A 16,158-nucleotide genomic window follows, 5' to 3' on the forward strand; every position below is an offset into this window, starting at 1 on the left:
GACCAGCACTGAGGCCAGCTATTTTCACACAACACTGGCTGCCAAACTGCAATCTGGTGGTGAAAAGTTCCTGATACCTCTGCTATTATTAGAAGCAGCCCACAAAATTACAAAGGTGGTAGATGAGCTGAAGGCAGAATCCTGCTCTTGGGGACAGTCAGTGAAACTAGCAGGGGATCAATTTGAAACAGATAAAAGAAAGTACTTCTTTAGCAGTCAGTAGTGAGCTTCAGGAACTTGCTGCCATGCAGTGCTGGAGAAGCTGACAGTATCAGCAGGTTTAGAAGGGATTAGACAGATTCAGGGACAACAGGCTCATTAAAAAGATAAGGCAGGGACTTGCCCTCTGTGGTATCTATCCCATCAGATACTCAGCTGGGATGCCAGGGGAGCACAAGGGGAAGGGGCTGCAGAAATAAGCTAGGCTTGCACACACTTACTAAAAAACATCTCCATTCCTGCAAATGTGTGATAAATTACTGGTTCAAGCCATTTTCATGTACTTAATCTAGAAATGAGTTTTATCCCCAAAGCATTGCATGAGTATTCAGTTACTAGAGCAGCCTAGATTCCCATGAGCTGACTCATGAGCTCAAAGCAGCACATTCCAGGAAGAACTAGGATTCTTCTTCAATCCAGGCTCTGATCCTCAGCCCACCAGTTCCTTGCTGTATGGGCAGTCCCATACACAGGTCACTGCCACCCCCAGCACTGCCCCCTTGCTGGGCACTGTGCTAAAACACATGCCATATTACAGATATCCATATTACATTGCAAAATCCTAAAGCAACCAAGTGAGCAAATCTTGCATGGGGTACAGGAAAAGATGGAGACAGTGAAAATTAAATGCTAATGAAATACTGTACAAGTGAGTAACACAATAACATCCCATCTACAGCTCTAAAAACTAAGGACAGTTCATGCATAGGGCAGAAATTACATCAAATTTGAGCTTTCTCAGATTTTTGGAGGCTGAAATGCAAAACTTACTCTGCCCCTTGCATTTATTCTTTCCCAGCAATGTAGGAAGTAAGCCAGCATGCCAACTTTTAAGCATAACATAAAATGAAATCGAAACTGATTATTGTTTTTAAACAATTGCCCTTGAGGCCACCCAACAATAGTGTTTCTAAAGCAGTCCTACCTTTGTTTTCCAACTTGAGCTCCTCTGCTAGCAAGCTGTCTTGTCTGTTTCCAAGCACAAATGCCAGAAATGAGAGGATCAGGGCATCCAAGATTCCAATAATTGCCAGGATATATGCCCAGCGGACTGAACAAGCCCCCAGCGTGTACTTGTCTGTCTTTTCACCACACATCCGTTTTACCTCATCTGAATCCCAGCCATCAGGAAAAATCATACAACCCAGGACGAGACAGGCAGCTTGGAGAAAAGAGAAAAGGAGAACAATGGGATAATGAGACCGAGCTTTCATTTTGTTGAGAACCTACAAAGTTATCATTAATATCATATTAGTTATTTTTCATCCTGAACTGCAAAGCTAGGCTACTTGAAAAAAAACAAGTCACACAATTACATGTTATGATTAAGTATTTAATATAAAAACCCAAGATGCAACATCAATTGCACACCTTGCTTAAAAAGCTGTTACATCCTGGATCCCTGGTCAGGTTTTGCATCAGTACAATAACATTTTCCTAGTGGGACCAATTTCTTCAATGCAATATGGAAGGACCACACAAAACCAAAAGGGAAAATAGTTAGTAACCTGGATATTCAAAGGTAAGACTAGGTTACTGTCGAGTCATCAGGCAAACAACCAGCTTAAAAGAGAGCAAAAAAACTACCTATCCTTCCTGGCAATCTGCCCTTTTATCCTAACCATAAACACTGGACTTTCTCACTATCCACCCAAAGACAGGGCTCAATTCATTTCAAGTGTTGCCTCACAGAGGGAAACTCCACCCCAGAGCTTGCCTGGTCTGTCCTGAGCTCTGTGGAGCCCTTCAGGTTGACATTACAGCCATGGGAGCCGTCCCAACACATCTGCCATTGCAATGACAGCAAAGCCCTGGCACTGCACACAGATCTCCAGTTCCTCCTGTTTGTCCTCCACACTGCAATCATTGGTGTACAGGACTTTATGGAAATATTTGATTGTGTCAGTATCCCAGCAGGGGTGGAAAGGGATCTCCCACAGTCCTGTCTGTGATTGTGTCTCTGGCTGCTTGTGATTTGAGATGCTCTTAAGCCTTCTTTTGTTACTGGGATGGTTTATATAGTTCTTCCTATATCCTATGTCTGTCAAGCCTGGATATGTCCCCATTCTCCTTCAAATCCACTTTAAAACTCTCTCAATGAGTTCTGCTAAGTCCTGACACAAAATTCTTTGGGACAGGTGGGCCTTATTTGTTGCCAGCAGGCTTGGTGTTGTACAAACTGACCTATGACCAAAAATCTCAGAATTTTTCTGGTAATGCCTGTCTTGAAGCCAGGTAGAGTCACCTTCAGCAGGAGAGCATAGCATACAAAAATAAAATAGCATAAGAAAATTCTAAAAATAATGATTATGTTGAATGGGTTCATTCTTCAGTTTTTATTGCATCTAAGAGAATCAGAAAATCCATATGCTTTCAGTTACCTCATCAATTACCTTTAGTGACTGGGAAATACCTTTCAGTTACTCATAGTGACTTGGAAACAGTCACATTTCCTCCATTAGCCCTTCCATCTTTGCATGGCTGATGAGATACAATGGAACCTAAACCTTCTTTTATAAGTCTTAATATTGTATTATATGCTCAAAATTGCAGGTGAATGTGCTAATTGAAAAGAATGCATTGTGTGGCTTTCAGCCTTTTAAGTTTTTGTTGAGTCAGACCTCTGTTGGGAAATGACAGTTTATACACCAAGTAGCTTGTGCAGCCAACAGCTGCTGTCACCGTGGGATTGGTTTCCTGTCGTTGTGACAGGTTTCTTGTCTTTCCTGGACAAGCATAGGCACTATCATTTCACAGACCTCTAATGCCCACAAAATAAAAACAGACTTAGAGTGGATCAATATGATGAAATACTGGAAGAGGGATGTGTAAAGAGAGTTCAAGAATGGTAGTTTCCTTTTGACAGCTACAAAATTGCAGTAGACAATGTCCTGAAAGCATGTCTGCAGAAAATGCACCCAAGGTGTTTGACGAGTTCCCCCCGAACAGCCAATTTGTGTGAAAATAAAATAGCTTGTCCTTTCAAGGACAGTTAGGCTTAGAAACATGGAAGATTAGATAATGACGAGTCTACTCAGAACATGAAGGTTGGACAAATTGTAAATTACATATTGTCTGCCTTAACTCATTTACACAATTACATAAGATCTTTCAAAGGCCTTAGAGACAAACAGTACAATAATTTATTTTCTTGAACTGGTTACACACAGTTCCAAAAAGTGGAGTTGCCCTCACATTTGTTTCCCTCATACTTGAAAAGAACTCCACTCAAACAATGCAGTAAATCTGCAAACTTCTTGTGTTCATGAAAATGTCCATATTTACCCAGCTAACTGTTGGCAAAGTTTCATTTACTATATAACAGCAAATACCAAAGCCAGTTTACTTTTATTAATCGTCCTTAACATGTGAGAAAGCTTAATACTCAGTTAATGATCAATAGATGTGGAATTTTTCTGCTAATTGTGCATGAATAATTATCAAATACCAACATTTCTGTCGATTTTTTATTATACAGCACATCAGACACATTCTTAGTACTTCCTAAAAGTAATTTAACTTTGTTCTTTTGCACATAGGTAATTAAAAAAATGGACCCTTATCTCAGGAATTCAGTGTACAGCTTCCCAGCTGTGTTCCTCAGATTTCCAATTAACTCATCTTTCCTGAATTCTGTTCCTGCATTCTTTGATATACTTCCTTAAATTTCTGGAGTCATTCTGTTGGTTGCAGTTGGACTTCTCTTGGTAATAAGACACATGGGTAAATAATGTCTGGACTAGATTCCTTTGCATAAAGACAGATATCAAGGAGGGGTTATTATTATTTTCTCTTTTCCCTATACAGTTAAGATGCTTTCTATTAGATGACTACTTAGTCAACATCTTCAGGTGCAGGAATCATACCTTACCTGTAGAGGGTAACATAAGTAAGATTAGTCAACCTTGAGTCATTTTTTGTTGAGGGAATATTTTGCACTGAATGCCTTTAAGAGCACAGACTTGCTCAATAATATAAACAAATAATGATTCTTTTATCAGCTACAAGATTGAAAAGACAGATATGAAATCCACCAACAGATCTACTTTGCATTGCTAGAAATTTTTACATTTGAATTCTGCTACAGAGGATTAGAAGGCTTTTCTCTACAAGGAAATTACTTTCAGTTTTATACAAATTTGTGAAATGGAAATTATTTTATGTAATTTCAGTGAAACTGCTAAGAGATGATTTTATAACACTGACATGGCTCCCATCTCTTTGTCTAACTTCCACTGTCTGTAATGGCAATGTTACCGAAATGGAAATGCAACAAAAGCTACCACAGTTCTACTGCTAAGTAGTAATGGTGTTTGGATTTGAAAAGTTCACTGACTAAATAAAAACTCTTAAACCATCAGTTCCTACAGACTCTTTGATTCAAGTAAGGAAAAAGTTAAATCTATATTGGTTGGAAGCAGCCTTCTGTGTGAGATCTGGGTACATCAGGTGAGTACCACCCCCCTGACAGACAGCCCAGCCTAGGACCCCTCTAACCAAGGGCCTTCATGATAAGCAGCAGGGGAACTGATAAATGAGTGACTCGTGTCACTGACACCATTCAGAATCATTTGGGCAGCTATAAAACTTACAAGAATCACATCCACAGGTTTTCCCTTTGCTTGAGAAAGCTCCTGGCAGGATTATTCTCTTTGTAAGGGTGGCCCTGGGTTTCCTCCATTTCTTCCTCTCCTGTGATGACAAGGTGACTCTCTTGTGTTGGAAGGGACTTTAAAGACCATTTAATTCACCCACTATGTTGGTCAGAGCCCATCCAATCCAGCCTTAAACATTTCCAGGGATGGTATCTGCAAGTTCTCTGGGCAACCTCTTCCAGTGCCTCACCACCCAAACCGTTCCTTTCTCCCACATATTGGAGTCTGGTGGAGCTTTTAAAACTTTCAAAAAGTGATTAATAAAAGTACTTAAAAACGCCTTATATATTTGCTTTTCTTCTTAAACATTTTTTTCTCGTGTGAACAGCTAACAGGAACTGTCACATGGTTTTCCTCTAGGGCTGTGAGTGACAAGACAAATTATTCATACTAGGAGAGAGAGCCAGGATTTTTACCTCGTGGGATGAAAGGATGCAGATACAACACTTCCAGAGACTGGAAACAGACAGTGAATTGTTGCTGGCACTGACAGACTTGTGACTCTGACCAAGCTAATATTATCACAGACTGTGCTCTGTGCATGAGCTCAAATGGTAATTAGCAAACAAGCAGTTCACTATCCTATGGTTGTGCCAAACACAGTGACAGATTAATATTATATCATTGCATGAAATGAGGTTCTATTTATAAAAAAAGCTGACTGCTATGCAGGAAACCAGTGCTGAGAAATTCCCGCTGGCAGGACTCCTCTCTCATCTTCATTCTTTTCCTGACAACAGACCAAATTTGCTTGCCTGTAGAGTATGAGGATGGCAAGTATCCTGATAAAGGAATAAAAAAAAATTGAATGGGAATTATGCTGACCATCTCTTTTCTTTCCATGCCCTCACATGCAAGAGTCTTTAAACCTCTCTGGTTCCAAACTGTAAGAGGTTTTTTGTTTCCTTATTTTACCCCCCCAAAATGGTATTTGCAAACAGTGACCCATTAAATCTCCAATAAACTGAATAGAGTTTTTGCCAGCCATGTTGGTGATTGGGATTAGTCTCTCAGGAGCTTGTAGCTGGGAAAAACGGAAATGCTGAGTGGAAAAAAGGAAAGTGGGAAAAAAGGAAATGCTGAGTGGAAAAAAGGAAAGTGGGAAAAAAGGAAATGCTGAGTGGAGTTGGCTGAAGACACAGGGTCAAACACAATCCTGAGTGAAGACAGAAGCTACACACCCATCAACTGAGATTGATCCAGGTGATGTGGACTGCACTTCTCAGTGGGACAATAATCCTCTGTGTTTATATTTATGTCATGGCTTGGAGGAAATGTGCAATTTTGAAGTGAATGCCATAATTCTCTCCATTTACTGATGCCATCCACAGAAATAGTTCTGCTGCATGCAATCAGAGTATTTCTGGAGGAGCCTAGAAGTTCATTTAGATAAGTTCTTCAACATTGAGTAGGGACCTTAAAATTCTGGCTCAATGTGTGGGCTTCATCACCCAAAACCCTGTGCCTAAGAGAAAGCTCTTGAACTATGGAGAGCTTCCACAATACCTGGAACAGTTCTTGTGCAGTACAAAAAGGCAAATGTCATGTATGACCTCTTACTTGATCCTGTGTTTGAAGGCTGCCATGTACAATGCCCACCTTTGAAAAGGCTCTTCAGAGAGGTGCCAGCTGGATCCCCAAAGAGATGACACAGCCTGTTAGTTTGTGCATAAGCAGACTGAAAATTCCTGGTGGTGCTCATAGATGGCTGCTAGCCACATGACTGCTGTTGGGTATGAGGCAGTCAGTGAGAAAAGTGCAAAAAAATTTAAGATTCAAGGGCAGTGTTCTTAGAGGGCTGGAATGATAAAATCCCATCTGGACTTCTGTGACCTGAGCTTCCATGCAGCATGAGGAAGGTGCCCTGTGGAATTGCAGGATGTTGATGTGATGCTCCCATCAACATCCTCCCCAAAAGTGAAGGAGCAAAGTGAGTTAAACAATATGTATAATGGGGGCATTGGGTCCAGGAAACAGAACTATTTCTGATTTGAGGCAAAACCCTAAAGTCCCATGTGATGAGGATGCAAAAGGCTTCAGCAGTAATTACTTTAATCTGCTTATTCTCTTATTTCATATCATCTTGCTTGGTAATATAGACAAGCCTGAGTCTCTCCACAGGATTAAGAATATTTATAGAGACTGCTAAGAAGGAGAAAAAGGAGAATCTTCTACTGCATTCCTGTGATAATACTAAAGACATGATGCAATTATGGCCATTTGACTTATTAGGGCCTGGACTTTCTGATAAGAAATCTGATAAGAACATACATATATACATATATATATATATTAAGATATGTTATATAAAATATTAAGTATTTCACATGCTGATTTTAAGAAAAGGGAAAAAGAAGACCAAACATTCAGTGACTGGACAGTAAAGATAAAGAAAATAGTATTGGGGAGAGTGGTAGTGAGGTGGGTGCTATGGTCAGGGGGAGAAGACTGGCTGAGCAGACAGGTAGCAGATATTTTGATGCCTGCTAGTTATGCTTAGGCAGCAAAATGGAATAATTTGATCAGCTGTTGCAAGATGTGAAGCTGGACATAACAGAAATAGGGATGACTGACAGCTATATCCAAAGATGAGCACTACAGAACATGAATTGTTCAGAAAGATGGAAACAACTGAGAAAGTGAAGCAAAGCTATATGAAGAAATGTGTTAAACTGTAAATAAGTAGAAAAGAACAGCAATGATAGTGCAATCTACTTCAGTTAAGTCAACTGTAAGAGAAATTTCACAACACCAAGGGGACCTGTTTTAGACCTCATGTGCTGGATTCATGTTTGGGTAGAGAATTCTTTGATTTGATAGAAACAGAAATTCTGTGTGGGGTTGTATCATCTTGGGAGCATTTAACTTCCAAGTTTTGATCATTAGCCACGATAATTAAACTTTGAGATTAATGTAGTTCTATGAATTATTTAGTTAGTACAACAGCTATATTAGCTGGAGAATAAAAATAATGTAAGAACATAATAGATTTTATAAGTGTGTGTGGCAGGTGATCCACAAGGTGGGTCCCAATATAACTCCTTGTGAAAGAACACAATTTCTGGTGTTCCAGCCATGGTAATTTGAAATGGGTATTTATTGTCCAGGAAAAATATGGAAGCTGGGAGCTACTAAAGGATGCAGGCCAAATCACTATGTGGGCAAAAAATCCTTAGGAATGTCATGAGAACACATTGCTAATAGCTGTAGCAGAGTTAGATGACTAACTGATGAAGAGTGAGGAAACTGAAATCATATACAACCAGAGATAAAAATATTTCTTTAGGACGAATCAGGTATGGGAGGTGGTAGAGCTGGAAACCCACAGGTGGTGCATGTCAAAAGTTACACTCATGCTGTGTCACCTCCTGTGGTGTCCAAAGGGCCTGGGATCTGATGCTATTTTTTTTTTTTTCTCATTTTCTTCTTAAAGTATCTAAAATAACATGAGAACTGTGTCACAGCCCCCTGGAGTCTTCCATCACGTGTCTTTGTGCCACAGGATGTGTGTCAGGAGGTCTGGGTGCCAGCTGGGGTCCGTGCCCAGAGATCACAGCAGGAACAAAGGCAAACCCCTGTGCTGGGCTCAGCTGTCACTCAGGCAGGGTCTCTGATGCTGTGGCCATATCCAAAATGCACTTTTCTCACACAGACTTACCACTGAAAGTGTTTATTTCAGTCCCAAAGGAGTGCTACATCTTTCTACTTCAATGTTAACTTCTCTTTGCAGAACCTGTTCTTCAGCCAAAACATATCATGGCATACTGACAAGTACTAGATCTAATTAATTAATAAATTCAACAAAGACAGACTGGAGAATAGGTGTTAACATGGCATAGGCCAGGAATTTCTTGAGATATATACAGCTGACATTCCACCACAAGTTACTGATCCAAATAGCCAAGATATTTTAAACACACTTCTGGTAAAGACAAGGAAGAGCTGAAAATAACCTCACTTTCAATGACCATGAGTCAATTCAATTTAAATAAAATGAGAATATATTAAATAATATGGGAACAAAAATGCTTCTGAACCTGGATTTTAATGCATATTTTAGGTGGATGAACTTTTTAAAAGGCTAAAGAAACTGCTAACAAGTTAACTAGACTAAAGAAGTCCATACTAATTGTGGGGCAAACCTTGAATTTATTTGGACAAAGATATAAATTTTCTGAAGTATCTTGACAAGACAAATGAAATTCCAGGGATACTTTCAGCTCTGTATCGATGACTAACAAACTCTGTTTCATTTTACTCTCATTACCTATCTTCCCAAAAAAGCCTTGAGGAAAAAAAAGAAAAAAAAAAAAAGATGTGAGCGGAGAGCTTAGAAATTCCAGGAAAAGAAAATTATTTGCAATGAAAGATACATTTTGAAGGTTAGGTAGTGCAGGTCTAAAAGATAGCTTTCTAAAAGTCAAGCTGTGCTAACTCTAAGACAAATTGAAACAAGTAGTTGAATAATCTTCAGTGAGATTAATAAAGAAAGGAGAAAAGCAGATATGGAGTTGGTCTGGGAATTAGGAATTAGGGCCTAATTATTTGTCTCATTTTTCAATGAAGAGGATGACAGAGAAGAGGAGAATGATGCTGTGACTGCTTGGTGTGAGCATTTGGAAATGGAAATTCATGCCTCCAAATCCACAGCATCAAAAACAATCATAATGTGCTCAAACTGGAGGAATACACCTTCCAACCCCAAACACTGAAACAACCAACACATTAAACTGCAAAGATGTTAGGAAGGATTTTAAAATCAAATTCATTGTTGAGATAGTGGTGAAGAGCAGATGCATTACCTACATTTTAGGAAAAAAAAGACAAAATTGAGAACAGAAAATCAATTGGAACAACCAGCCATCATTCAATTTTATCCCAGTTCTTTGGCCAATTATTGAAGGAAAGAATAGCTAAAAACATGGAAAGAAATACAAAGCAACACACTTTTCATGAAGCATTTGATCCTGTGTCATACAGGAACACTTACTAACTGGAAAAAAGAGGTTAACATGAGACTGTAAGGTGTCCATGCATTTTGTTCATAGGGAGCTGTCATTTTTGGCTTGAAAGAAAAGCCTCCAGCTGTTGTGAGGATACACTGGGCACCTCAAGGATCAGCCTGGATGTCAATCATTTCATGTTTTCGTTACCAGCTTTGGCAAGAGTAGAGGTCTGGTAGTTAAATCCACTGATGGGAGGCACTGTCAATGCAGAAGACTGTCACGACAAATGATGGAGAAAATGTGAATGTTGGTCATCCCTTGGAGGACCATGGGACACCAGTCAAGGGAACCAATGGGAAAGAGTTTTGGCAGTACTAGGGGGACTTTTTAAAGCATAATGTAGGCTCTAGACATCTGGTGCTGGTGGTGTCTAAGCTTTAGAAGAGTGGTGTTTGCAATGACCAGTTAATCAGAGCAAGGTTATTTTAGGATGTAAGGAGGCATTTTAGGAAACATATTGCGTGAAGCTGTAACTGCTCATGATAACAGAACTAGATATGAGGATTTAGTAGTTCTTTTCCTGGCCTATGTTCTTATGAGGAGGTTGAGAGATAATCTTTGAAATTAATAAAGAATAAAACCTAGGGGGAAGAGCGGCCAAAGAATTAGGAGCTTGATGGAACTACAAAACAAAAATAAATGTTCTTTAAATCAAACTGAAATGAAAATCTAACAGAATAAATGACGGTAAGAGGCAAAGAATCAGCTCACTGCTGGGCTCTCTCACTATGGTCTGTGTACAAATTTGTCATTCCCCTCCATTATTAAAGGTTTTAAAATGTAATGGCAAAGAAAGAAAGAAGAGAGGCATAAAGTGATTTTCTTTTCCTGCCAGATCTCATCCAAGCTGACCTGACAAAGACCATGCTTCTACAACAGCCTGGTTTTAGATTTGGGCAGTGTATGCCTCCAACTTGTTCTGAAATTACTGCAAATGCAAGCAAATCTGAATGTGCTGGCAAGAGAGGAAGTCTGGGACTGCATCAGCCACTGTTTTCAGGGAAAAAATAGCAAAACTCTGCTGGCTATCAAGGCAGAAACAGAATGAAGAAGCAAAAGATATTAATCTAAAAAGAAAATTTCTACATCTAAGCCTATAGTGGCATCTATAATAAATACCAAGTTTAGTCTTTTCTTTCTGAAAATGAACAACTTCACAGCCAGTAAGCATTCATTTGCAAAAAAGGAGGTGAAAACCTTTAAAAAGCCGTGGCAGCGTTGCCTAGAAAACAGATCTGCATGCCTTACAGTAAACTGATGAATTTTATGATTACTCAGTATAAACACGAGGGAATGGGTCCCAGGGACGGGGAAGAGCTATTTAACTGAAAGGGCAGTCTTGGCATCTGAACAAATGCATATAAACCATCCAGGAATACATTTAGGCTGTAAAGAGGAAGGCAGTTTTGAATTGTCAGGGGATAGGTTCTGGCACAAATTCAGTAGCTGTGGCCATGCCATAAAAAGTTTGAAGTTGTCCAAGTGTATGCTGTAAATAGTTATTAAAGATGGAGTTTGATCAGTACATTAAAATATTATTAGGATGCGTTTTGCTGTGAGGCTAAATTTGACTACTCAGTGCCTTTAAGATAACTGCAAGAACTCAGAGGTCTTGCATCAAGTATCTTCAGACACCAGAAACCCAGGATCATCACTTTTCTCAGGATGTGAGCTTTGCAATAGCTGCAGAGATGGACACGCAGGCAGTGCAGACCGCACTCAGCTGAGCCTCAGGGCAGGAGCAGCACTGAAGCCAAGCTCCAGGTTTGAGCATTATGGTTTGAGCAATATAATGCATTTTATATATATATATAAAGGGGAAGGCTCTTGCTTCTCTTGTCTTTTGTAAAGCATTAATGTTCTGCTAAGAAATGCCCTACAGCTGAGCCAGTGCCATGCTTTCCTGGACCTGCAGGAACTGTACTTGCCCTTTTTGAGGCAGTGGGCAGAAGACTATTGGGACAAATGATCCAAGTATTAAATCTGGTCAGGATTCAGTGGTTTCTCCCAGGGCTGGGAATTCTTCCATGTACTCTGCCAGAAGGCTTCAGCTAGCTCTGCATGGGAAGATCTACTCCCAGACTGGTTTTGTTCCCTTTTTTTAAAATCAGCAGCCTTCCCAAAGCTAGCCCCCACCCTGCTACCCATCTCCTCTGAATGAGGGAACCCATCCGTGGACCTCAGAGGGGTTTGTGAGATAGGAAGGAAGCGGGTCAGGGTTTGAGGCACCTTTATGCTGCAGGCAAGGGGGAGTGGACAATGCAAAGCAAAAGGCCTGCTGAGAGGATGAGCTGAATATGAGGAAGAGACAAGGAGCTGAAAGGCAGCAATATGGGGCAGTTTTCCCTGAAGAAAAAGGTGGAAGTGGAAGGAGGCAGGAGGCAGCCTTGTTATTGAGCTGGAACGCTAAGATTTAACTAAAGTCATTCCAATCATTTAAATCTGATTTCCCAAGCAGTGCTAGCCAATATTGCAAATGGGCTGGCAGAGAGGCAAGACAAGTTCTGAACAGATGATAAAGGCATTGACTTTTGTATAGTTCCTTTCAATGCCCCTGAGGCACCTGCCTGTCTTTATGCCTGCACAGCTTGTCATGTGCTATTCTTCACTTATCTCTGCTACAGCTCTTCCTGATCCCTGAGCAGCTTTCCTTGGGAGAAAAGAGAAATGGACAATAGGCCCTGAGACCACTGCACTGCCTCTTTATTCAAGCTGACATTTGACAGCAGGACTTTGCTGCCTTTCAGAAGCCAATGTCTTACAGAGCCTGAAGGCAGCAGAGGCATCAGGGGCTTTGCCTCCCCCACCGAGCATCGGAGCCTGCATGGTGGGAGAGCCCTGGGGACTGAGACTGGTGACACTGGAGATGATTTTGTCTTCTGCCTTTTTCCTGTTAGAGGGAAATCTATTCTTACCTAGGGCCAAACCTGTGAGATTGCTGAGCCTTCTGAACTCATTGCTTTAGGCATGGCAGTATTGATAAAATTTGAAATACTTGAAAAAATATGGAAGAATTCTACATTATTTTTTAATATCTTATAATAATATCTCCATATTGTAAAGCACATGTCATCTTATATTTGCTATCAAGTCAGTCTGATCAGTAATGTGTCCAATTTTGTTCAGTACTATCACCACAGCCCTTGCCTCAGTGATTTGGTAAACCTGATACCCCCACTGGTTCCTAACTGGAAGGGTTAACTTTGGAATTTCACTTCTACAGAAGTATATTTCTGTGCCTGTAACTTGATTAACCCCAAGATTTGCACTATACACCAAAGTTTACCAGTATAGTATTCAGAAAACCCTTGTGTGTGTGCACATGCAATTTCAAGTCCTGACTAGGTTTATGATAACCATTTGTAATGCCTTTTGAACATTTTGGAAGTCCAGAACATGTGGCATTCTAGTGCTGCAATGCCTCTGAGGTAAACTTCAAACCCAGCAAACAGCCACAGCAAACAACAGTGCTGGTTTTCAGCACTGATGCCCACAAGTCACAGAAAGCAGATCTCCCTCCACTTAAAACTTCTAGCAATGCCAATTAATAAACCACTGCTGGTGATTTCTGCCTCAGAAATGATGATGTATGGTCAGATATTGAAAGAACTGGAGCAATGTAAGGAAAGCAGCAGTGCAAGGCAAAGGGAAAAAACCTGACAAGGTCACAAAACCCACTGAGACTGACATGGTCTGCCAGAAAAGAAGAGTGGGTACTTGCAGAGTTGAGTATGAAGCTTGAGGGCTTGCTAGGTGACCTGTGAAACCCCTCCAGGGCATGCTGCCCACTGGCTGCTTTAGAAGAATGAACCAGATGTGCTGTTTCCAAAGGGAGTAAGAGCATTCTAACCCAGCTGGATCAGAGATGGGGCCAGAGGAAAGAAGAGTTCAACTGGGATTGCAATAACTGTGTCTTCCTTCAAAAATGTTCCTAGGTTCTGGAGCTCCATGTCCTTTTCTATAAATAAATAATGGCTGAAAATCTGTATAATGAAATTGTTTCCTGAAGTAACTGCTTTAGTTTCACTCTGGTAGGCATCAGAAAAACAATTCTACACACAGATCAAAATGTTCCCAAATGCATCAGGCAGCAAGTGCTTCTATCACTACACTGCAAGCAACTGAAAGACAGCATGAAAGGTATTTGAGCATTTCAATAAATGTACAGAAAATATAACATCTGCCTTGTAAACAATCCAGTATCTTGTCATTCAAATTACTTGCTTTTTGAAAATAAATGTCTAGATGAGACATAAACTTCAAGAACTCATCCCATCAGAATGACCCCTGGCTTCAGTAATTCAGCAATCTTTAATGCATCATTCCTACCTCTCCTACCTCTATTACCCGTGACACCCATGAATTCTTTTCTCAGTCTCACAGGTCTCTTTGCATTGGAAAGTGGTACTCAAAAGTGACAGAGTTAAAAACTCTTGACCTATCACAATCAAATGCATTGGAATTATACCAGATTTATTTCAGAGTTCATGAAAATTTCTATGGAAATCTTTCGTTTGGGGCAACACATTCTTAAATCTGCTGACTAACACCCTTATCATGATGATGAAGACATGTGCCTATCGAAAACAGGTTCTCTAGTTCTCTCCAAAAGTCCAGCTTTGAAGTATGAAGGAGAGGAAAGGTGGAGTTCTTAGTCCACTTGAAAGACAGGGACCCCAGAAATACAAAGGGAAGTGCACAAGATGCCATGCAACTCCAGAGATATCAAATACAGAGACAGTAAAACCCAACTTCCTTAAAACCTGTACAGCAGCAGTCATTCTGTATGGACTCTGTATATTTGGTATTGAAGACAAAATACCATGTAACAAATAGCATCTCATTAAAACCGAGAGAAACATAAAAATTGCTGAGATAACCTGTGCAGAGCCCTGTGAAGATGGGACTCTACAGCTTTGCAGCAACCTGAGACCAGAGAAATACAACAGTGTTAAATAAAAGTAACCTCAGCTGTTAGTATACTCTATATATTCTGTTGGTATATTCTATATATTCTGTACTGATAAATAAAATACATAGGAGCTACCTCACTGACCAGAGAAGCTAGGCTGACCTTGCCCAGTAGTAAACTGGACAATAAGAGCAAAGTATTTTTATTTGGATTCATTGCTAGAATAATTTTTGTTAAGCAAGAAAATGCTATTATTAGTTGAATTGTACTAATAATAGTGTGACCATGGGAACTGGGCAGTAAGGTGCTGCTATAAATTTGGTGGAAGTAATTTGTGTATTCAAGAATTATGTTTTCACGTGTTAACTTCTGTGTTCCCAACGCTGAATGCATGAATTCCTTAAAAGGCACAGTTAAGGGCTGTTTCTTTGGAGCTTGTCTTGTGTTCCTGTGGGACTCCTGTGATGTCCCTGTACCACCTTGGGGCTATCTTGCTTCTGCCTAGGAGGGCTGTGAGGAGCAGGGCAAATAACTATCCTTATCTCACCAGTTCAAATAAAAAAATCTTTCTGCTTAAGCAAGCCACTATTTCTGTAATAAAATCCTTGTGGCCAAGTCAGAAAAAAACCTCAGAAAAGTAATTATTCCAGCTGAATATAACCACCCTGATCTGACTGTGAGCAGACTTTCTGTCATATCCTTTGCAAAGCCACACTTGGAGCCTTGTGCGGCAAGACACGATAATGGCTTCACTTACTTGGATTTCAGTTTCTCTCAATATAGGTATGTGTCCTCAACATTCTTTGTCAGCCAGGGCTGCCAGCTATAATGTCTTTCCTCTTACTAGGTCAAAGTACCTCTCATTTTTGGTAGTACTGAGTGAAACATTTAATCTGAAACTTTTTTTTGCCAATAAAGAGTGCAGCAGGTTCAGTGGAAACATTTCCAACATTCAGGTTGATCAGTGTGAACTCTACTGACTGAATACAACACAAAAGCATTTCTGAGAAAAACTGTAAGTGCTCTGTTTTTATTGAGACTCTTTCAAAAATAAAGTGCATTTTCATCAGAGCTAGAAAAGGTGTTATTTGAGTTTTATTGGCAATTGATTTTTCGTGCCAAGTTTGCCACCATTCTTTTCTATCAAATTCCTATATACTTTTAAAATTATTTTCACCACTTTTGCTTAACTTGCTGACCCTTGTTGTCCCTTTGTTATCCATAAAATGGTTTGTAATCCTGTCACATTGCCCACATTTTCCTGTTCTGTTCATGTTGGCTGATGCAAGGTCTGAATACTTTGTTTTCATATTGACTGAACGTATGGTAATTTTTCCTGTGATTTCCCTCCTCTCCTGCATCCTAT

The 16,158-nt window shown here is 40.0% G+C and overlaps 1 protein-coding gene across 3 annotated transcripts in view; it reads right to left on the minus strand.

The window, feature by feature from the left end:
* LHFPL3 (LHFPL tetraspan subfamily member 3) overlaps window positions 1-16,158 on the minus strand; it is a 232,125-nt gene that overhangs the window by 73,066 nt on the left and 142,901 nt on the right. For all 3 annotated transcript variants that reach the window (XM_058022557.1, XM_058022559.1, XM_058022558.1), the window contains exon 2: window positions 1,145-1,381. In XM_058022557.1, the coding sequence (XP_057878540.1) occupies window positions 1,145-1,381 (237 nt within the window). The remainder of the gene's footprint in view (window positions 1-1,144; window positions 1,382-16,158) is intronic.

The sequence above is a fragment of the Melospiza georgiana genome, chromosome 4, assembly GCF_028018845.1.
Source record: "Melospiza georgiana isolate bMelGeo1 chromosome 4, bMelGeo1.pri, whole genome shotgun sequence".
Classification (NCBI taxonomy): domain Eukaryota; kingdom Metazoa; phylum Chordata; class Aves; order Passeriformes; family Passerellidae; genus Melospiza; species Melospiza georgiana.